Consider the following 24,374-nt stretch of genomic DNA (forward strand, 5'->3'; position numbering starts at 1 on the left):
CACTATGAAACGTGGTCTCTATATCATACACTTTACAAAAAAAAAAATATTTCTAGTGTAATACGACTCTTCAATTTGCACAATTTTGCTTTGTGGCACATACATAATTTGCACACCATAGCATATATTCATGGAGTTTGTATATGTTTGGGCATCAAAAAAAACTTGACTGAGATAGATAAGAGAGACACATAGACAAAAAATAAAAGACAGATATAGATAGATATAACAAAAAATAGAGCAAATGGGGCTGCTCTATTTCCAGGCAAGCATGGCAGCCATGGCCAACCCATGTTGAATTTTTTTTTATTCCTTGTCTGCTTTTAAAACAATCCAGCCTAACATCCTGGCATTGGAACTGCCTGAGAGCTTTGCATTAGATGGTGCTCTGGCTGCTCAACAGTCTAAAAGTTCAGTGTGTGAAGGTAGGCCTTTTCTTTTATGACATAATTACTACCCACACAGGCTCCCCCAGGAGTATGTTCCGTCTCCCTTGTTTATTCTATTAGCTACACCTGCACCAGGTGCAGCCTGGCAAGTCCTTAGTTTAGTTTGCTGATGCTACGGCACTGGTCAGCCTCCTCCAGAGTGATGAGCAGGAGCATGGCCCAGTTTTAGACACATTTAGAAATTGGTGTCATGCCTTCTGCTGATCACCTCAAAGACAAGAGATGTCTATTGATTTTAAGAGAGACAACATCCTGTTCCGAGGACAGCCCAGTCAGTACTAGTTTCTGGGGGTGGTCTTAGAAAAAAGGGCAACCACGGCTTAAACTTTCTTAAAAAAAATATTTTGTTTGATGTTGACCGCACAATGCTTAAAATGCTCTTTACTTCATTGAGTGTTTTAACTTTTTGCTTTAACGTTTCTTACATAGCCCTGGGTCCATGAACTGGGAGGAAAGTGGGGGCAGTGAGTCCCTCAAAAAATAACAAGTTTATCGGGGAGCAATAAAGGAAGGAGTCTTTAGTTGTTATTTTGAACAAAAGGGTTTTCATAAACTAACATAACATTCTCCAGCATCACTTACCCTACCTTTAATGGAATTCATATTCAGAACCATGGACAATGGTTGAAGGACAGGGACAGAGTGGAGGGTGGACTAATTGCCAGTCCTCATACTTCACCTGGGCTATGTGAGTTGAGTACAACCAAGTCGTGATTTGGAAAGAAAACCAAGAGAAAGCTAGTAGTGTGGCTAAAACTACCTATTTCAGGGGACAACAGTTTTACTTTATTGCATTAAATAGAGCAGTAAAGCTGGTCAATGTTACTATTGCAGAAATCACATATCAGATCCAAGAATTTCTTAAATGTTAAAACTGTAATAATGCAAAAATTGGGATTAAGTTTTTATTTCACGTTTTCTTTAAATAACAATTGTATTACACAAACACATATATTCAAAATTAATATAATTTCAGTTTTGACCCAAAATGAATAAAAATCAACACGGCACAGGTAGATTACAAACATACCTACGGAAAAACGTCTACAGATGCTTACAGAATGAAGATGAGGAACAAAAAGAAACACGAATGGAAGATCAGTTCTGGGCACATGAGGATAAATTCACCTGAGACATAAAAAAGAATCTGCCTCATCTCATTTGTTGATTTGTTTGCAGTGGCTTCCTTTCCACTTTTTGCAATTTTATTTCTGCCTGAAATAAAATATAAACATAGACATCTACACCAGTATTAAAGGAAAACCAACAAACAGAACACACTGTATGAAATATAGATTTTGTTGTTAGAGCATAAAGCTGTTAAGCTCATGAGGAACAAACTGAACTGTGATGTTCTGTTTGTACATAACACACTAACTTCCGGAAAAAACAACAACATCCGAACACATCCTTCCTGTGAAGGAACATCTGATATTTACAATATATACACACACACTCATCTTTCACTATGTACACCTCTCATGCCACATACAGTACGTTTTATTGGTCTTTGTGCTTGGATTCTTGCATTGTCATCCGCTCTACAGTTGGTCAAGTTCATAACAAGAAACAAAGTGTCCTGGACCTTCAAGGACACTGTGTGGACCTGATTTTCCATCTCAAGGTGTCAAGCAGACAGACAATAACTCCTTTAACCCTCTGATTAAATTAAAAAAAATAAAATTATTGGGGGGCAAATGCATATGAAGCCAACAATCCATTTGAACCCCATGCAATCAGCCAATTAGTTTGTGCAGCACTTTGTGCAGTTTTCTTCTTGGGGGCTTGGGGGATGGGTATAGACAACAGGACAGCTGCGTAGCAGGCCAAGGCGAATCTTCTGGCCAAGGGGTAGCAAGCTCTCAGCTGGCGAACTGCTGGTAGAAAGCGAGCTTGACTCGTTCAATGTGGTGACACAGTTTGATAGCTGGGCCCAACTTCAGGTCCATACACTCCTGAACAGTCGGCAGGTTAAGTAACAGCAAAGCTTGTCCATCAATCTCCTGCAAAACATTGGGAGGGGGAGGAAATGGGTGGACTTCAAAGTTAGAGAATCTAACATAGGTCTAACATATCTACATAGGTCTCATGTTCATGTGAAGGAAAAATAACTTTTTACATACAATTATTTTTAATGAGCAGGGCAAAGGCTTAGCAAAACATTTCTTAAAACCTCAAAAATTAAAGCAACAGAAAGTGTTTCAGCCTAAAATACAAAACATAGTGGTTCCTAGTGCCAAAAAGACATATTGTGACTAATCACAAAGATCTTGATGCTTTCTTCTTTAGCTAGTAGTCGGATTGCTGGAATCCTTTTCACTTAAAGCGGGATGATTATATTGAATTAAGTTTTAGTTTTTTATGCCAGTTTTAGTCCTGACTTAATTAAACACTAAATTACACACTTATACCCTCTTGAGTTTGTCTTTGAAAAAGAGTTTCCCACTGAGTACCCTATAACAGTACCTTGAACCACACATAGAAGACAAAAAAGAGCACAGACTGTTGACACTATACCCTAAAATAACCTCTGTGGCTGACTGACGTACCTGGTCCATGAAGATGCGTGCCAGCGGAGCACAGTCTGTCGTCCTGATGAAGCGCGCCACGTCCGTCACACTCCACTCCAGTGGGCTGCTCTCCAAGCACAGTTTCTGGGGGGCCTCGCTGCGGGGGCTCTGTGGAGAGACAGACATCGGGCACTCAGTGAGGCAGCCAGCCTAGAGGTCCAGTTGGGGAGGCATTTGACCCTGAACCTCTGGATTCAAAAAAACAGGGTTCCCACTCTAACTCAAATGTAAAATTTCATGACTTTTCCCTGACAAAAAAAACTGAAATTCCATGATCTACTATATAATGAATGGTAGAATTACTGACCAAATATACCAACCAGATTTCAGAGCAGCTGCAGAGCATTCAAGAATAGTTTACTTTTTTGTGGGAGATGAATAAATGGGCATTGAATAAACAAAGTTGGGCTAACTACTCAAACAGCTAATAACCAGATATACAACAATTCTGCTGGGAAATATATCTGTATTAATGTATTTGGCAAGTATATTTAAACTGCTACAACACAATTCCCTGATATTCCATGACTTTGCCCCAAAAATGATAAAATTCCCTGACTTTCCTCGTCTGGAATAGACTTTCTAAAATTCCATGATATTCCAGAAATTCCATGACCCGTGGAATACTGAAATAAAAATGTTAAAATAAATAAGTCTATCACTCAACAAGGTAGTCATTAGGTCTGTCCGAAAACGGAAGGCAGCTGTTTGCTGCCTCGCTCCCATCAGCTGTCAAATGAGTCACTTGCAGGCATCAAGGTACCAGCTATGGATTTGTTTTGGACGGCCTAGAAAGTTAGCCACACAGAACACCGTTGCCAGGATACCATAAAGCAGCCTATCCAGCTGTTGCCAATTACCAACACCTGGTCTATCTTAGAAGGCAGCATTTTATAGAAATATTTGATTCGGACATGCCTCGATGCCTTGCTGCCATCAGACACCATCTTAGAAGGCAGGATATTTTCCGTCTCAGACACAGTCACTTTCTTTTTAATACTCTAATGCCAAAAGTCAGTTTTATATGGTGACATGTTGAACAACAGAAAACATAAAAAATGGTGCCGGCAATTGATACAATCCCCTCCATACACCCAGCAAGTTGTAACAAGAAGTTGTAACAGACAAGGTTCAGATGACAGGAAGTGACTGACCTTCGGCGAGGGCGGGCGGTTCTCGTCGTCAGAGTAGGAGGGAGAGCGGGCTTTGCGTCGTCTGCGAGTGGGCCGCGGCGTCTCAGGAGGGGAGGGCGAGGGTGTCGGCGGCTGGGACTTCTTTTCGGAATACTCAGAGTCATCTTGCAGGTCATCCTGATTCTCCGACCCAGAATCCTCGCTCAGGGAATCATCCTCGTCAAGATCCTCTTCCTCACCGCTGCCCTGTGGTGTGACAGCCAACAAAGGGGGCGTCAAAACGACCGTTTTAGTTGTGTGTATCAGCACATTAGTAGTGTTACACACTTAGTACAGTGTTTTTTCTTAATTTCAGGTAGCCTAGTGAACAAGAATGTCTCTCCAGCCTAGTGAACAAGAATTTTACTCCACAGTGTGCTTCTATGGGGAAGGGGGTGTCTAGCTGTCATATACTGCATTACCTGTGGGGAGCCAGCAGGTGTGTTGTCGACGGAGGCTGTTCGCCTCTTCTTGTGAACAAACAGCTGTTTCCTCCTCTTCCTCCTCCTGCCCAGCTTCTTGCCGCCACCCTCCAGGTTGGAGTGTCCCCCAGGGGGTCTGCCCACACGTCTGCTCTTCTTCTTACCATAGTAATATGCTGCAAAGGACATCGAATAATGTTACCTTAAACTTCCTAATTTACCAAACAGTCTAGCCTAGTGACTCACAGCGCACTGCAAGCATCCATTTTATTAGCATGTGTGGTCCTTGGATATCAAACAAATGACCTTATTGTATGTGACACACACACACACACATATAGGTAGTGTATAATCGTGATAGTGTGTGTATATATTAGGGCTGTCAAAATAACTGATTCATTTCGATTAATTAATTTGAGAAAAAATAACTGATTAAAAAAATTTGTGCAGATTAATCGATTCCGTATGACCTTTGACCCCGAGCTGTTCTAGTCAGTAAAAATTAGACTGTAAAATGGAGAGAGAAGAAAACGTGCTGCTTGGATCATTGATTGGAACATTTACTTCTAAAAAACGGGCTGATGGTGTTGATAAAAAATAAAGTGTGGAAAATAAAGTCCTCTGCAATGTTGGCAGCAAGGAATTTGCATATCACCGGAGTTTATCAACTCTACACATCAATGCAAAGAAATAAGTGTTGACATTGTGTCCCCTAGGTTATATCTGTGGCCTGAAATGCCTTGTATATAAAAAAAACTTCTTCCCGAAGCACTTTATTTTGAATTTATTTCAATTTGAAGCACTTTAAATTTATTTCCTCAGCATATTAGGTCATATCATAGATTATTATGGCAATTATTTGAACAGTGAAAATAATAATAAAAGAGTTTTTAAACTTTAATGTCACTAATGCTGATTATTCAATGATTCATTTGAATTTAAATATTTAAAATGCTTTCACAGCAAAAAATATATATGCGATTCATTTAGATTAATTAATCACAGAGTATGTAATTAATTAGATAAAAAATGTTAATCGATTGACAGCCCTAGTATATCTATCTATCTATCTATCTATATATATATACATATATATATATATATATATATATATATAAATAATGTTGACTATGTATACACACAAAACATATATAACATATAACATAAATATGTTGACCATAAATTGACCCCTTGAAAATGGCCACATACTGTATTTGGTCTTGGTAAGCACAGAACAATTCTCAGAGCAGCGTTCCAGAACCATCCGTGGGCCAAACAGGTTGGGGCAGCACTCCAGCTTGATGCAGGTCTTCCTGCAGAATTCAGCCACCCGGTCGGCGGTGCGGACAATCTCCACTGTGGCTCTGTAAGTCTTGCCCTTATACCTGTAGGCCAGATAAACAACTGCTGGTTAGAAATGTCACGGTCAATTTAGCATGGAAAACACCCACACCACAGTCCAAACCCAACTGGCTTTTGTCTTTTGATATTTCAATGCAATTGTTCAGTTTGGTTGTTAGCTCTTTTCAGGGCAAGGAATTAAAAAGTCATGGCAGACAGCTGAATAACTGCATTGTCAGGATGTTGCGTCACTTGCACAGAGGTGCAAGGCAGAGGTGAATGGCTGGCGAGGCCAGCCGAGGATGGGTCTGAATGAATGGATGCAATCTTACTTGGCCTTCAGAGTCTCGCCGTGACCGTTCCAGCGGCCCTCCTGGTCCAGTTGCAGTTCTCTCAGCACGCGGCTTGGCTTGTAGCCCGAGTTTATCAGCAGAGTCAACACCTGAATGGTGAGCGTGGGGAATGGATAAGAAAACCAGGGCAGGTTGAGAGCAAAAATTAAAGCACGTGTAAAAGACAGAAAACCACAAAAACAACAAACAAGACGTTTTTAAACAAATCATAAACATAATTCAACACTTAATACTAACTATTCATTCAGTTCCGTTCCCATGGCAGGCTTGCAGAACTCACCTCCTTCAGCACTAGAACACAGTTCCCCGGCCCCACACACTGGGGAAGCTCCGCAATGCGCCCCTTGTTGAGGTATGGCCCAGAGAAGCAGCGATGGTTGAAGTAGATCTTTGGACAACAGTACTTCCCATTGGCTTGTCCAGCTATGGCACACACAAAGCACAAATACACACACGCTTAATCAATCCTTATCTCAAAATGTCAAGCACAGGAGTTTAAGTGAGGCCTGAAAACATTAAAAATGTATAAGCAGCGAAACCTCTTAGCCAAATTTGAAGCAGTTATTTTAATATTGATCAGGGGGTAATTGATTTTGAATTTCAGCGATTTTTCCTATGAGAAAATAACATGGGAATTTTGAATAATCGCACCTGTTAAACGTTTTGCCCTACACACTTTTGTCATTACTTCGAGTGGGTTTTGTGGCCTATTGTACGTTATGAAGGGGAACTTTGATTTGCTACATGGGAGCTAACTTGCAGTGCAACCTGCAATAAGTAGTTAACTCTGGTTATCTCCAGGATCTCCTTATATAGGCAAAGATGTCAGCTTTGGGTTCTTTTTGGAGCCAAACTTCAGAGTCTATTATTCCACTTACAGCACACAAATTACCCTCTGTGAGTACAAACTGTCCAGGGACTTTTATTTTAAACGGTCATCGGCCTAGACACCAAAGTTTCAAAGAACTTTTATTTTGACTCACCGCCTCGGCATGGCAAAACGTAGGCTAAACATGCAAAAGTGCCTATTTCACTTAGTACATGTTGAACACTATACTTTCAAAAATAAATGTCACATGTAAGCAGTTTGTTCAACTTAAACATCTACCCTCATGCTAACTTTACTGTCAAGTGATATGACTGATGACTAGCTTGTAATAATACTTTAAAATCACAGGTAATGTTAGCGTTACCAGAGACTTTCTAATGGAGACACAGTACTCAAAATATCATCCATAGAAATGCATGGGGCTAGTTTGTAACGCCAATATGGCCGTTGTCTACACATATACCACCCCTTCCTCGGCAAAACGTCGACATGTGAATACATTGAGCCAATCATATGGTGTGTTGTGAAGACATCGTGCCAATCATGTGTTGTGAACTCGCCGCTGGAGCAAGGTTGGTGTCATGAAGCCTTGCACACGCGCATTTCTGCTGAATAGGATGCCCAAATTGAGTGCCCAAAAATTTGCAATATGGCCGCCGAGTGGAGGGACTTGTCTAAAAGGACTTTGGCGTTACTATGCACCGATTCGTTTCTATGCACCGACTCACTTGGGCTACACAGGCTTTTTTGACTCACCAGAGTGATTACCTAACATAACCTTCATGTAGATATCCTGAAGAATGAGAGTCTGCAAGGATTTGATGCACTTAACTTAGTCACTGACTCAAAAACAAAACAATTTCAAGATGACTTTATGTTGTGGCTTAACAATGTGTAAGTGAAAGTTATTACTTCTCCCGTGATATTAGGCTATCCTACTGATCAAGTGAAGATTTTGCGGTGGGGCTCAGTCTAAGAGCGGCGATTTAGATATTCATTGTTTAAAAAAATAGTTACCAAATGTATTGTAGAATCACGATTACTTCATTTTAATACCTTTTAATGGCCTTAAGTTTTGCTTTTCGATTTACTACCTTTTTAATACTTTTTAAAACCCTGCGGACACCCTGAGTTATATACAATTCTCTTCTCAATTTTCAAATCCTGAAAGGGCCTGGCCAACACCTGCATTCAAGCATATTGCCAGGGAACATTAAGCCCTGCAAGCATGAACAAAAGCTGAATGTTGTGGTACTATACTAATGAAAATGTGAGGGCACTCACCGGTGTCTGCCTGCATGTTCATCTGCTGCTTGAGGGCATCAGTAAAAGAGTCTTTGGGTGGGACTCTAGGAGAGCAAACTCAGAATTAGATACTAGAGCAGGTGTAATTAAATATAGAGCCATTTCATAAATCATGCAAAACACAAACAATGATACAAAGCACAAACATTATGGTCATGATAACACACACACACACACACACACACACACAAACACACACACACACACCCGAATATTTACTGCTGTACTGAATTATTATTGTCCCTACTGCACAGTCTCCGAACTCACACACAGTCTTGAGAGCATGTGCTGCTCATTAAATAATAATAATAATAATAATAATAAAAAAAGAAAAACATTAGCAAAACTGTTCATTATACAGCATATTCATTTCTGGCATTTTCTCCAAGGGTTTTTTTTTTTTTACAGAAGATGCAAGAAAATACTTTTTCACATTTTTTAAATACTAGGAGGCACGCGCGCACCGCACACCACACACACACACACACACACACACACACACACACACACACACACACACTTCCCCATTGTACAACGTACTGTTTCTCAGGCTGCACCACAGCAATTTTCTTCTGCTTCTCCACTGTAATAAAAAGATAAAGAGCACATTAATAAAACATTCATCATTGACATTTCAGAACATACTCTCTGACGCCTGCTCATAAAGCCTGACAACTGCTTGTGCTATACACTGTTATTATGGCCATTTATATTTTCCCTTCCATTTATTTTTGTAGTTAATTACTAAGGCACAATCACAAATTCAAATTCAATTCAACCAGAAATGTATTTGTGTGTATTTGTGTGTGTGTGTGTGTTTGTGTGTGTATTCAAAACTAACCCCGAGGCTTGCGTGGGAACTGCAGTGGGTAACCATTTGTTTCACACCAGCTGACTGGGAAAATGTCCATGGAGTCCACATGGGCAATCACCTCTGGGACTGGTTGCTTGAGCCCTGCAGCAAAGAGACAACAGACAAATGCACACACAGTGGCTTAGTATCACAGTCATGGTTGTGAGATAATGGTGTCGGACATTTTGGCAGCAGGGGATGAGAAAGATGGTTTACCAGATGCTAAACTCATCCTCACCTTCCAGTCGGAGCCAGATATGGTGACCTTTGCCCTTGGTGACAGTTGCCACGTGGATATTTTCAGGACAGAGGGGATTGACTGCCTCCAGCATCATGGCCTCTTTGAAACACTGATCAGATGGCTCCTGAGGGGATAGATAGCAGAGATCAGCCATATCAGGACCACTGACTGTCACCATACAAATACAGTAGATAAAGGTCTTCCATGGTAATGCTGAATATGTAAAGGCTGTCTAAATAACAAAGTGTGTGTGTGTGTGTGTGTGTGTGTGTGTGTGTGTGTGTGTGTTACTCACAGGTGGGAAACACTGTTGGGGAGCAGCCTCTGCTTCATGTTGCTTAAGATAGTCAGCCCAATCAAAGTCCTGCCCCTGGAAACCTGGAGACCGACCACATTAAATATGACAACTCCATCAGTGTGGACAACACCATGACAGAGGTCTAAACAGGAGATGTCTCCACATGCTTAATTCATGTGCAATATTACTCTACCTCATTATTAAAACATTTTTAACTAAAATACTTTTTTAGACTTTTTTTAACAGGCAATGGGAAATCTACACATACATTCATTAAAACGCCATTCAAAGTTCAATCCAAACCAAAGATCTTACAGCAGAGTGCTGTAGAATCTTTGATCCAAACTGACAGTGACAAATATGCATTACATTTGATCAGCAACTAATCTCTCTGGGAATCAAACCAAGACCTTGGATCTATCATCTGTGTGTGTCAGAGAAGTTTACATGCACCAAGGACTTCTGGTTTGACGAATGGCGGAGTAGGTTGCAAACCGGGATTACTCTTTGACCAAATTCCTTTTAAAATCCGTCTAATATAACGCATCCATCGGTGCAATCGCTGAATTTTGCCGGCAACATGAAGAAGGGGAAAGAAAGCAAGAAAATGGCCCAAACGGCAGACCAACAAGATAAAGATACATGCACCAAGAGTATATGTGAGCACGGAGCAAAGTCACGGAGGCTGAAAGTGAGACGTGAATACTCACCAAGAGGGGGGCTCAGCCTCACGCCGCTCTTCAGGCTCCACTGGGCAGGGAAGATGCCCGGGCTGTCCCTGTGGCAGAGGAACACCCGGCTCTTGGCGTCTTCACGCAGGTCATCTATCTCTACGAGGAAGTACTGCTCTCCGAACACCTGGGGACAATCCAGACAAGGCACAGACAATGAGGAACTTCACGTGGTTTTCAATCTACACTATTTATAATATGATGCTCTGAGCAAACCATGTGTTGTGCTCATGGACACATTTTTAAAAGTTCATGTGCAATATTACTTTAAGGGGGCTCCCTTAAAATCACTTGCCTTAACCAAGTTAACAATTCATAATTCCTCACTAAAGTGTACATTTGTACATATGGCCAGAATAGCACACACATATCTGCAGCTCTAGAGTGAAAGACTTGGCTTAGACAGGAGCAGTGCTTGCTGTTTTGAATCAACTGGAGGTAGGGATGTAACGATGTGTGAAAGTTACAAGCGGTTGAGAAAAAAAATGAATCGCGATGCAACTACGTTGTCCAACAATAAATAAATAAATCATAACATTATAGCTCTTTCATTGTAGAGCTACACATACTGTATGTGCAACTTTACCAAAGACAAAGAGTAGCCTACAGAAATACCTTACACCCTCTCCTTGGCCCTGTCTCTCTTTTCAACGGACACACCCCTCAGCACGCAAACATTCACAATCAATTGTGCAAGCAAGGACTGTTGTTGCTAAATTGCTATTAACTATCTGGTTAGCATTATTAGCACGCTGCACAAATTTGTTAAAAACTGTTGCGTTCAAGTTGACTGCTAAGTTCTTATCATCTTAATCCCAATGGAAATGGAAATGTATTTTCCCAGGCTCAAAAGAGCTTGTCCCAATGAGAAAAAGTATCACTTTGTGTCACGTGGGGAAACTGAACAGTCCAACCAGAGACTATCATGAGGCAGCCTATTCGGCTACTTTGTTTACAATATTTCCAGGCTTCAACCAGTGCTGCTGACAGCTGAAGCAGCAAGAGACAAAAAAAGGCAGAAAGCTCTTGGAGCCTGTCGTAGCTTAATAGTATTTTTTTTTCTTGCTATTTATTAAAATATTTCTTGATCTTTCTTTCCTCACACTTGCGCAGAAAAAGCTGAACACCAAACAAAATGTCACTACATGCTTTACGTTAGTATTGCTATGTATGTGACAAATAAACCTCCTTGTATCCTTGTATTGTGTGCTCTCGTGAATAAATAATCAGAAATACAGTATTCTTTATTTTTATATCAGTAGTTTGTACTGTATAACAATATAATATTATTATAAAAATATTATAATATTATAGGCTACATAGCCCTATATGCCCTATCTCCTGGTCAGACACCATATTTCCTGCAGGAAACACTGACTGCAGCTTACTCAACAACAACAAAAAAACAGAAAATCGCTTAACTTAAAATTGTGAATCGTATCGAATCGTGAGTTGAGCACATCCCTAATTGGAGATGTCAGTGAGGTAAAGGATAAGATGGGGTCAAAGGTCATGTGGTGGTGTGCAAGCGGACTACCTTCTTGACTGTGGCAGGACTGATAGTGAATGGAGCTGCAGGGTCTACTGCCTCCAGTTTCATTCCCTCAGTGAAACTGTGAGAGCTGATGGCTGGCCGGTCCTTCATAGAGAGACAAAACAAGCGTGCACACACACACAATCATTATAGCCTTGGTCACAGACATGCAATGATCAAAGATAAAAAAAATCTGTTAGTCACCACACTGCTTTGCACTGTTTTAGCTATGTCTAAGGTCACTGCTACCATTACACAAATCACCATGATTAGAAAGACCATTCTTACCCTCATTATCAGGGTACATTTGCTGAACAGGTCTTGTACAAGGGAAAAAAAGATTTCACATTGTTTTAAACTGAAATAGCACTTTATTTCTAATTTTACCCTCAGGCTAAATAAAACACTGTATATCAAACGAAACGGTATTAATGGCCCGTTCCATGACACAGCAGGTGGCAATCATGTAAAAAGATCACTCTCTAGAAAAAACACTCTTCTCCTGTACCATTGTTGCCCTGGATGTTCTCTACAGTGCCACAATGAGCTGTAAAGTAATTACTCTATCAAATATGAGATAACGATGGTAAGTGAATGCTCTCCACACATAGCATTCGTTAATCAAATTATTTATCTTCAAAACCCACTAAATAAATTGCCTGATAAATAAATTGCTAATTTAAAAGAAAAGTGGTCCGATGGATTTAGAGCGTTTTGCATCTGAACTCTTCATATGTAGGCTATACATCTCGTACTGTGCTAATTGAGTAATTTATTTACAGCATGGCTATAGACTAACTTTAGCTGATGACGAGGTTAAAGGAAGTAATATTTTTTAGTCTTGGCTGGCAGCAGAACAAACATTATAGAAGATGAAAATATATATATTTTTAAATATCTGTGTCTAAAAAAATGGCAAAATGAACTACAGGCAAATATAATCAGAAGAGAGCTCATACTGAGGTAAAGACTACAGCTTAATGTGCCTTCATCCTTCATATTTTCTAAGAACTTGTCTTGTTAAAATTAACAACACAATCAAAGGATGTGATCTACTGTATATTTTAAATAATTACACAGGATGGATAAGACCAAACAACCTTCTCCTCCTCCATGACGTTTGCACACAATACAAGACCCGTGATTGGGGGTGGGTGCATTCAAGAAGCTTTAAAAAAAAAGGCATTATGTTAGCCAAAGCTAACCTTCTGGAACACCTCCGTGATAGTGGAGTCCTGGGGCAAAGAGCTGATTGTTTGTCTGACCTTGTCCCACTCCTCCTCAGTGCGCAGAGGGAGCAGTGCTGAAAACACACACACACACACACACTTTTTTTAAAGACTCCAGTTTAACCCATTCAATATTTACCCAGTTAATCACAGATCAAAGCACCTTTGGACTGTGGACCCTAACCCTGGCTCATTCAGCACGTGACGTGATGTGATTTGATGTGGAGCGAGTGACCACTCACCAGCCGGGGGTCTGAGCGTGCAGCCAGTCTCCTGGGCCCAGCCGGGCAGATGGAGCAGGGGGCTCAGGTAGAACAGCCACAGGGTGGCGTCGGTGTCGGGGAGAGCCTCGGCGCCGTGGTAGCGAAGCCGCAGCCGCCCGCCCACGTTGTCCTCGATGATGACGGCCCAAGCTACCGCTACGTCACGGCTGTCCTGCAGTTCCAGGCTGGTGCCGGAGGCCAACAGGTCCAGCGGGTTCAGCACATGCTGCGCCTACAATCAACAAATTGAGAACATTTCAAATAGACTCAAGCGTCTGAAAATCAGTCCAACAGTCATTGTTTTCGCATGCGTCATTTTTGTAAAAATATTTAAACACCTTATCGCTCATGACAGAGAGTATGGCTGCTGGCTGATTATGGCAACAATCGTAATCATGATTGTTTTGGTCAAAATTGTAATCACACATTTATAACAGCACATAGTCTATTGCAGATGCATTACATGGTGATTACATATTGTGGAATATAAAGGCATTTTGGATTAAATCCAGTGACAAGTTCGCTGATAGAAATGCCCTTTTCTTGAGAATTCTACTCATGTTTGTAGGCTTGCCTACATCTCTGCTTGTTTATCTGCACTAATTGGCTCTCCGTCACAGCATATTAGCAGCTTTTCTCTTTCTCCTCTCCTAGACATCTTTTCATTAGTTATCTTTTCTTGACTCTGCTTCAGCTGCCACAGCAGCACTGGTTGAAACCACTGGTTATAGCTGGATGGCTAATATTTAAGTTAATCACGCAGGCTATGGTGTTTAGTTTCCTCACATGTTTTCTAAGTTTGCACCTTTAAATGTAATGTTTTCTCCTCTGGGTCTTGGAAAATACGTTTCATAATCCATTGGGACTGAAGGAACAAACAACCAGTGTTAATGATCTAATCGTAATGTGCGCGCTTGCCTGATGTTATCCATTTGCACTAATAGAAGTAATTGACAAGCTGTAACGTGCTGATTCCAAAAAACAAGCGTGTTTTTACGTTAGATTAGTCATCTTGCCATAACTTCTCTGTAGTTTGGTCGCCTCGATTGACAGTGATAATAACAAACTTAGCAGTGAATGCGCTAATTACAGTTTCGGCATGGTTCATGATGCTAGCTATTAGTGAACCGACTGTACGTGTACACACACACACAACCCAAAACTGAGTGGAGAGCAGCATAAAAAGGAATGACTTACCCCTTCTAGCAGGTGGGCAGGGGCACTGCAGCTGTCTGAGAGGGCTTTCTCCAGCAGGGCCTCCCAGTCAGGGTGCTTCTCCCGCACACCTACCAACACACAGAGTTCAAAGGTCACATCAGCTACCCCACCATTAGAGCCACACACACACCCAGGAGAACAATCAAACTGAAAGAGGAAAATCTGATAACTACTGTTGACATTATTCAAAGAAAAAAAAATAACAATAAAGGTTTTTGGGTGAAATGCAACCTTTCAAATGACTCATTATCACATTGTATTACAATTCTGCCTGAATTAAATACTTTGAATTTTAAGATTAAATTTAAACTTAAAATTTACAAGCAATATTCCTTTAAAATATATATTAATTTTCCTTGAGATACCAACTCTGTAAACTGTGTTATCAATCTGTTTCAATACAATAAAGAAAACATTAATAAAGAAAACAAACATACCAATCTGAAATAACTAAAATAACACTCTAAATTGTTTCAGACTAACAAACCAAATATTGGCTTAAAAATACTTTAAGATGAACATGAAACAACAACATATTAAAATACTTGCAGCCATATTTTAAATACATTCTGTGATGTTACAGTTTATGCAAAGCAGAAACAATGGCTATTCCAAAAAGAAACCCTAAAGTGCATGTACTTCTCAGGTGTTACCCTGCCAATTGAAAACGTTACGGCACTTTTGATGTATCTACTTTCAAAACATTCCTTTTTTCGAACAGGCTCTTACTGCTTACTACTACTTAAAAACAAATACTTTAGTACTAGCGCTTTTTTCAGGACATTCTAGGTAACACAGATTAATTTTCAAATCAATGCAAATGCTAACAAAATCATACGTTTCCTCTTTCATAGCTAATGCTAATAATTAGAATACTATGCATCAAAGACATGCTGCTGACATGTATAAATAAAAAACATAAACAAACAAACAAACAAATAAACTGCCCTATCATTCCTCACTCACCCTCTGGGGGTCTCACTGGGTGCCCGTGCTGACGGCTCCAGCCCAGCGGGTGAAGGTTGGCTGTCATGATGTCGCACCAGAAGTCGGCGCGCCGGTCGTCCTGGTAACCCTCATAGCGCAGGAGCAGCAGCTGTCCACAGGTGGTGATTATGGTGGCCACCCAGTATGCCCCATCTTCTTCACCCCGCACGCTTACCTCTAGCTTCATGCCAGGGGCCAGTCCTGTCTGAAGGCCCTGGTCCACCTGCACAACGGGGGAAGAGGAAGGGCCATTTAGCAAAGACTACTAGTCGCTTATCATAGTTAAGTGTCTTTATGGGTCTTGAAAAGCACTATACTAATTCATGACTTTGTGGCATAACTTAGAACAAACTGGGGTCCCGACTCCCAGTTTGAAAACCACTGCCTTAAATGACCATGAGATATCCCACAGAGGCTGCCCAAAATATTATAAACAGAAGTGAACCCACGAGAGCAGATTTGGAAATCGAACCCAGGCCAACTGATTTTCAGGCATTACCACCGCTCTTTCTTTAAGTCTATACTAAATACAATCGTCTTTTTGTGCATCCTTAAGTTAGGAAGACCTTAGCCTGGTTTCCAGACTCACTGTTTCATTTAACTTTGTGAAGAGAGTCTGGCCTTGTGTTAACTAAATTTCATTGGTCCAGCATAATCGCATTGATCAGGGATTCTTAACTATTCCTACTTCCCTTGATTCCCATCAACAACGCCCAAAAGATTGCTGGCTGCCCTCTCCCCACACTGGAAAAACTACACAGTTCTCCTTGTCTCAAAAAAGCCCAGAACATTATAAAGGACACCCACCATCCCGGTCACTTCCTGTTTGAACTGTTGCCTTCAGGCAGACGATACAGATCAATTAACGCAAGGAAAAATAGACTCAAACACACCTTTTATCCAACCGCAATAACCACCCTCAATGCTGCAAAGAAATAAGGTGCAATATGGAATCTGTTGTGAAATGGATCAGTGCAATGACAGAAAGCATACGTATGTAGATGTATGTTCATACTGTTTTCAGTGTACAAATGTGGTTTTTATGACTGGGTGTGTATGACTATGTGTATTTATGTATGCTGCTAATGCAATTTTATACGTTTCTATTTATTTATTCTTTTTTAAATTATATTCTTATAGACTCATGAATGATGCTCTGACAGGAAAGCACTTTAAAGCTGCGGTTGGCAAGATTTTTTTGATCATATTCACTGATACCGACACTATGCTCTGACAGAACAACATAAATCAGCCGGTTTTAGAAAAAAACCCGCACTTCTACCTCCACCTAGAGCCTGTTATTTGTTTTGTAAAAATCCACAGCTCCCGGTTCTTCTGGCCCAATCAGAGCAGGGCTGTGTGAAATCTGACTGTTAACCACAGTCTGGTGCAGTCTGGTGCGCACTGACGAGCACAAACTCGATGAGTGGGTGCTCGGTGGTAGTGGGGGAGGGGCATGAGAGTTGTAAACATTCCACATTTTGGCTAAGTCCCCTCAATCTGTCAGCCAACTGCAGCTTTAAATTTTGTTGTACCTGTGACAATGACAATAAAGACCTATTGAGATAAATAAATAAAGACCCTTCCTATTTCGCCTAGCCTTTACAAACTGATAATAAGCCACATCGGCAGTCAGGAAAAAAATACTATCTTTCCAATTGCAGATGATTATATGACTATAGGCCTATCTTTGCTGTACCTAAATGTAAACATTCTTTCATTGATTTGATTTGGTTGATTCTGAATCAATGACCGTGTTACTTATTTTCTTTGGGTGCCTAACGTGACCAGGGTTCATATCCCACTTTCTTTCCTTGCCCTTATCTGGGTTTGCGAGCAGTTCCTTTCCTTCATACTCCTGGGTTGTTCTCCCCTATATATGGGACTATCTAGATTAATCAAATCTAACTTTTTTCACATGCTTTTGGATGCTCCTGTACATTGATTTTGTTTTTTTTTACAATTCCAAAGAGTGACCTAAATTTCAGTTGTCATTTTATGCAGAAACTCATTAATATTCACTGGTGAAGACTTATAAAGGCTTCCTTTGTGTAGCAAGGAGTATTCACTTTGACAAGCATCTGGCATGAATTGGCCTTTTGATCACAAAAGAATCCTCAACAGAGTTTTTTCCCCTAACTTTGTTAAATTAAAATGATGGCATGACTTCGAACATGATAGCAAACATTCAACTATACCACAGCCTTTAAAAATCAATCTCTACTGGCATCTCTCCCTGTTCTCTGAATTCTTCAACTATCTTCCTCTTCTCTCTACGGAAATCATACTCAGCCTGTTTGAAAGTACAGCATTGATTCAAATTAGCTGAGGGACACAGACCTCCAGGACTTGGGAGTAACCACATTTGTACAGTGTAATTTTAATTTATTTGCTGTAAATGGCTGTAATACAAGCATATCTATGTGGGCTAATGCTAAAGGATAATCGTTACACTAAATTGTATACTTGATCTGCTCATAAATGATCATTAACATTAATAATCATTCACTGTTTTTAAAAAAAAAAAAGAAAACATTCATGTATTATTAGTATTATACATTCACCACTAGGATGAAGATTGCAGAATAAGGTATACTGTGCCAATTATGTCACGCTTTGTGGCTATCGGGTCTTTTTTGTGACCACTTTTATGTTTTCCTTTAGAAATGGCCTTAATGGGTCCACAATTTTGGACACCCTAAAGAGAGTGTGTACCAATTCTGATACTTCTATCCACCACATAACAATCTGGCACCTTTTTTGAGGAGAATTCCTCCTACTAATATGGTTTTAAGGACTTTTTTGGAAACAACTGAGCTCATACAGACAAAACAGAGAATACAGTAGAGAAAAGAAAATAGTACAATACAGTCCCATCTCAAGCACTAGTTTATCCTAAAATGTACTGCATGCATGAAGGCAATAGTCATGAATTTCATTGATGAAATAAGCTAACAAAAAATTGTACTCAAATGACAAGAACACTGACTGGTATCCACAGCAACAATCATCATTGCAACCCAGTGAAGCAGAAAGTTAACACAGAAACATTGTATATAGTCCCCCTCCCTTGTAGCATTTGATGTTTATGAGCTCATCAGATGATTACATGGTCTTTGATTAACACTAATAATACATGTTGGTCTCCAGTGGTGAGAAACGTCTGATTAGGCAGAGAGGATCTAACTACTCAAAGATACAGATGGTGTATTTGGGGTTGCAATAGCAAGCTTGTTGTTTATTTAGTAATATTGAAACAACATTGTAGTTAGCCAGGACATGTAAAACACTGCAGGGTGACCGTGTGAACCACTGAATTTCAGAGGGACTGTACATGTTCTATTGTCTCAGCAGCAGTTTAGAAAAGTCCTTTCCCCAACACATCACTAAACTAGAGGGAAACGTAGAGTGTGGGGGTGCATATAATCCACAGGGATCAAGGAGCTCACAAGAGCATGAATGACAAAAAGGAATAATTACCTATGAATAGATACACTTTCTGATATAGACCCATACAAGGTGCATGCAAAGGTTCTGTTTTGATTATCAAATGTTACTGGACAAACTGATATAAGAAAAAAAATATTTTCAGGAAAGTAACAGATAGCTAGCAGGGCATTTATTTCCTTTAGATTTACAAACAAAAGACAAAATGTTCATGTCTATAGTATGTCTAAAGTATTTCAACTTTCTACTCTGAATAATAATGCCAAATAATGATCTTTCTTGTCCACACACAGCTCCTACTGACTGTACTCACATGTTTAAAAGCATGATGAGGGACTGACAAGGTGCTATTCTCCTCCAGGTATTCATCCCAGTTGAAGTCACACACATCCTGACCAGAGTCACCATCTGTGAGAGATTGCAGGAAATGAGGTCATTTTATTCTTGGCAGAGAGCATAATGGATGGACGATCGTCCTGCCGCTCCATTGGAGTGCAGTAACTACACCAACTTAAGAGCGATTACACGGAACACTCACGCACACACACAAAAAAAATGCCCTGCTCCATCAGCAGCGGTTCCAACAAAGAGCAGTGAAAGATGTTGCAGTGCTAAACTCACCAGACTCCAGTGGCTCATGGCTCATGTTGGCTCCCCCTACAGACGGTCTCACAGCTGTTGCAGACAGAGGGGGTGTGGGGGGGGCATATCAGTGAGGTTAAAATCGGATATGAACAAAGAGAGAGAGACTTGAACATCTCCCAAAGTTTATGTTAAAGGTTATCAAAACCCCTGTGAGAACAAAAATCATGCTCATATCATTACACATTGAGCAACCTTGGTGATGCATCATGTTGAAAAAATAAGATTAGTCAATATAGCCAAATCCAAAAACTTCATATCCAACACTCCACATGTTAACATAGTGGAGAAAAAGAGTAAAACGGCAGTATACAGAGGGGGATGTCCAGTGATGATCTGAGAATGGGGTGGACACTTGCCTCATTTACTGTAAGTGTGTGTGTGTGTGTGTTTTTGTGTGTGTGTGTGTGCATTGTAAAGAGATAGAAAAGAGGGAAAGTTCTTGACATAGGCTTTGACCAATTACGAATGAAACTGATAACAGAAGATCTGTTTTCTGATCTTAAAAATAAAAAATAGAAAGAAATCAGCTTCCAAGACCATCATATCCTATTGAAACCTTAGATATGAGTGCAACTCTGTCTACTCAATATATCAATATATAAAATATTGTTCTAGAAAACTTTAAATGATTCATAAAATCAAATATTATTATTATTAATAATAATAAAAAAAAAAAAACATAATCAGCATAGCCTTCACCTGAACTATCAAATTGCTATACGATTATCTGATTATTCACAACAAAAAAACTATAATAAAAAGGAAGTTTGATTGCAATGAACATCTGCTTCATCCTACATAGGCCTACATTTCAGTGGTGCAAAAAACAAAAACAAACCTCCAGTCAAATTCAACATGAGGGTTGATATTGGAGAAAATTCTTGTTCTCCATACATTTGTGTGCAAAGAACAATGCGAGCCATCTACAGAAGTAGATGTGTGATCTGTCATGTTTTTTTTTTAAAGAGATGCGCTAGCTTCAATGATGATCTATTCAGACAGTTGAGCTGTCAAACAGTCTTTGTTGAGTCTTGACGTCTCTATTAAAAGTGAGAACGGAGTGGGACGGCTGGTGTGTGACAGCCCCTTGGTGTCCGCGACCCTAGAGCTGGGCTGGGATCAGCTCATTCAACCCCCCTAGACCCCTCAGCCGCCAACTCGCCCCTCCCGAAAAACCCCACAACTATGTCGGGATCAGGAGAGACAGCCAGCATGGAGAGGCACATTGTGCTAGAGGTCACACTTGTTTCCAAAAGGCAAGACAATGAAAAGAGCAGTAGGCTATGGCCAGTTAAATAAGGACCTGTCCATCAGATTTTGCTGTTAATTACAATAAATAACTTGGGACACATTAGTGATAGGCTACACTACAAGTCCCAGTTCAGTCCGCGATTCATTGTAAACCCAAAAAACGTTTTGTCAAATCCCGCAGACTGCTTCTCAGGGACCTGTCCTTTCAGTATTGGCTTCATGTTTTTCCATAATCCTGAATCTGTGCATTTGATGCATAGTGGCTCGGACCGAACCATTTGATTCAAGCCAAATCACATGTGTTTCGGGAGCACGGAATGAGGGGAGAAATTTGATTGTCCGTTGAACGCTAATATCAACCTTTCGCGCACTGCATCTTTAATTAATAGAACACCCCTCCCCGAACATGCAGAAACACATCACCACTGTCGGTGAGAACCAACACCTGTCCAACGATGCAAGTAGCCCACAACCATAAATCTTGCGTCTGCTCTTTTATTCAAAGTGCTAGCTTCACCAAAAGCACGTCTGATGTTCGACCACTGACAATAAGTTCCCGGGTAGTTACTATCCATTTTCTTCATACATAGAGCAAACATCAGGTTCAGTATGACCTGATATATTAGGTCAAGTGTTAAAATATTGCATCAAACGCGGTTCCCGATATAACGGGTAGGCTATACCTCGAGTTTACACGCAAACAAGCTTGGGAAGTTCGGAGGCAGACATCAACACAAAATATGCGCAGACCATTGACTTCTGCCGCTATCTATAGAGTGACAGTAGCATATGCAATTACAAACTAGTAGCCTAACTAAAAACAAATGTTACACAAATTGACTGGTTAGGTTACAGTTTAGGCATAATTGGCCAACTTTTAAAATCGTGTTTTTCTGCTTTCCACTTTTAAAATGTTTTAAAATCTATTTAATTCCCCTTCTCCAACATGCCGACACATTTGGACTATTACAAGTGGTTTGGATAGCCCAGCTATTTGCACGTACTCAAACCATTTGAATTTAAAATAAACCACTGCAATGTCAAGAGACTGCCATTTATTTATTGCTCATGCACAATGGAAGTAACACTGCTGACTAACACCAAGATAGCCTAATGCAAGTTATATAACTTAGGGAGTTGGTGCACACTGTGTAGGCTCTGTGTATGTCCGTTAAACAGTGAATGTCGAAATAAAGACAGCAAGTTAACGTTAATTAAGAAGTTTGATCAGACCATTGACTGAAACTGAAATAAAAACAACTTCAGACTCGTCTGAAGGACTTGGCGTTATACAATAACGTTACATCACTGCAATGTCAAAATGTGTAGCTGCACACATCAGATATGTTATTAAGACAGTTATGAGTATTTTATAAAGACATGGTTGTAGGTGGATTCCGATCCAATAAAAACGCAATGTTCGGCTACACGCTAGCAAGATATAAGCCCACAGCAATTCAGACATTCGCGCCGATTATCCAACTTTCATGCCGGAAGATAAAGGAGAGAGGAAGATATCAAATGTTCAATAAACAATTTAGTAATTTATATTGTTTATTAAAATGCAACATAGCTGCACAGCACTGACTCCAGTGCGGCTGAATCGGCACATGCTAAAAACGCCTGTAACCAAGTCAAGTTACGGAAACGTCATAGCTTGAGCAATATAGCTAGCAAGCAATAAGGGCGCTTGCACTCAACCGAGCCCAAGTCATCTTTTTTGGAGACGGGAAAAAAGATGCAGACAGCAGTAAATGGTTTGCTACTGCCTTTTGTCGTAAGTTCATATATTACAACATGTAAATATTTGGTAACAAAATGCGTATCTTACCAGTACGGAGTTTTTCAAGTCGGTTTTAGATGCAGTATCTTTTTCCGCCTAGCCGTTCACGACCTCATTCCAATATGGCACAAACTGCCACTGCGCATGTTCTGCCGCCTAGCTTCACATCCACGTTCTAAGCCCGGGTAGCAGATATTGTCGGCTTTCAGCGAATAAAAAAGACTTGTCACGTCAATGGAAAAATAAGGAATTCTATATGTAAAACAATTGTATTACATCAGAAAGAATTTGCAACATTCTCAAAGCAGTAAAATGAATTGTCATGATGCATTGAAACTGATTAGGTTGTCGTCTATTTTTAGATATTTTAAGGCTGCCAATTAAATCCAACTCCTAATCGTTGAAAGAACCTGTTTGGTCACTGCTTAGCAGAAACCAATTCCCTTTATTGCATTATAAATAAGTTACATGTTGGACTTGAACAATGGGGAAAAGCAATCCAGTTAATCGGTTGAAAAATCAAACTATGTTTTCCTTCTCCCTTTGTCCGATGCCATTATTAGCCTATGACTGCCATAAATGCTTAATCTATTAGGCTACAACTATGCTGTGCAGAATTGCGCCGCAGTGTTGGAAGCCTCGCCAAGTATGATCAGTAACATCAGTTCTTTTACCCTGTTTCTCATAAACACCAAAATACCAGTCGACGAATCACACATGTCTGTCAGTGTAGCCTAACTATTCGAAAGAAATTGGCTACTTGATAAGGCTTAAGCCTAGTGAATATTGTGGTGGCATATCTTTTTCAACGAGCCTTTTCATGTGCATTCTGCAACCTTCGACTCAGTTCAACTCGGTCACATAGGCTATTTCAAGCATAGTGTTCTATGTCCCATAGAATATGCAGTTGAAATATTGTGTCCCTTAAACAATGACCATGTGGGATAGCCTACATAGACATAGGCTACCCCATCAGTTAGGAGTTGAACTCCACGACGTCGTGGACAACAGATGTAATCGTAGCCCACTGTTACCCCATCATAAATAAAAAAAAAAAGGTCGTGTTGTAGACCGGAGAGTTTGGCACGACGAGGATTTTCACAGGCTACACACTAATACCCATTTTGCATCCGCTGAGAGGCGGAGTTGTTTTAAGCCATTCACTTCGAAAACGAAGCTATTGACAAAGACAAATGTGGGCGAGTGTCTAGAATATTCCATACAAAAGCAAACCCCACGCTTTAAATTGGAGCCTTAGCCTATATTTTCGATTATTTTCTTTTGAAGGGCGTTATACGACTTGCATTGGCCATCAATTTGTGTGCTGAATGGCACGCGATGGCAACCACTGAATAGAATGTTTTTGTTGTTGAAAAATAAGCCATGCCATTTCCAATTGTAGGCATGTAACCAACCTTATCTGCGTCCCCACTGAAACCGAAATGACACAAAC

General features: G+C 40.3%; 1 protein-coding gene across 1 annotated transcript; it reads right to left on the reverse strand.

Annotated features, from left to right (window-relative positions):
• Positions 1-1,340: 1,340 nt before the first annotated feature.
• On the reverse strand, positions 1,341-23,053 carry sfmbt1 (Scm like with four mbt domains 1). Its single transcript, XM_076268310.1, has 21 exons — positions 22,970-23,053; positions 19,864-19,917; positions 19,556-19,650; positions 15,775-16,018; positions 14,788-14,876; positions 13,570-13,822; positions 13,304-13,401; positions 12,102-12,203; positions 10,544-10,691; positions 9,831-9,913; positions 9,533-9,659; positions 9,283-9,396; positions 8,982-9,024; positions 8,421-8,485; positions 6,588-6,730; positions 6,287-6,396; positions 5,823-5,998; positions 4,614-4,789; positions 4,174-4,398; positions 2,999-3,127; positions 1,341-2,452 (listed from the first exon to the last, which is right to left on the reverse strand). The coding sequence occupies exons 2-21, from the start codon at positions 19,886-19,888 to the stop codon at positions 2,312-2,314; spliced, it is 2,586 nt and encodes an 861-aa protein (XP_076124425.1). The 5' UTR covers positions 19,889-19,917; positions 22,970-23,053; the 3' UTR covers positions 1,341-2,311.
• Positions 23,054-24,374: the final 1,321 nt, after the last annotated feature.

Source organism: Alosa pseudoharengus, unplaced genomic scaffold, assembly GCF_046254945.1.
Source record: "Alosa pseudoharengus isolate Yale_2024_CS ecotype anadromous, Long Island Sound unplaced genomic scaffold, YU_APseudo_1.1 YU_APseudo_1.1_scf_5, whole genome shotgun sequence".
NCBI lineage: Eukaryota > Metazoa > Chordata > Actinopteri > Clupeiformes > Clupeidae > Alosa > Alosa pseudoharengus.

What these genes read in the sequence shown, in the direction of transcription:
- sfmbt1 (XM_076268310.1), bottom strand. Translation starts at nt 19,888, where the DNA reads ATGAGCCATGAGCCACTGGAGTCTG. An exon ending in CTGCCCACCTGCTAGAAGGG is followed by an intron (nt 13,823 to 14,787) that starts GTAAGTCATTCC and finishes TGTTGATTGTAG; the next exon opens with GCGCAGCATGTGCTGAACCC. An exon ending in CCCAACAGTGTTTCCCACCT is followed by an intron (nt 9,660 to 9,830) that starts GTGAGTAACACA and finishes CTATCCCCTCAG; the next exon opens with GAGCCATCTGATCAGTGTTT.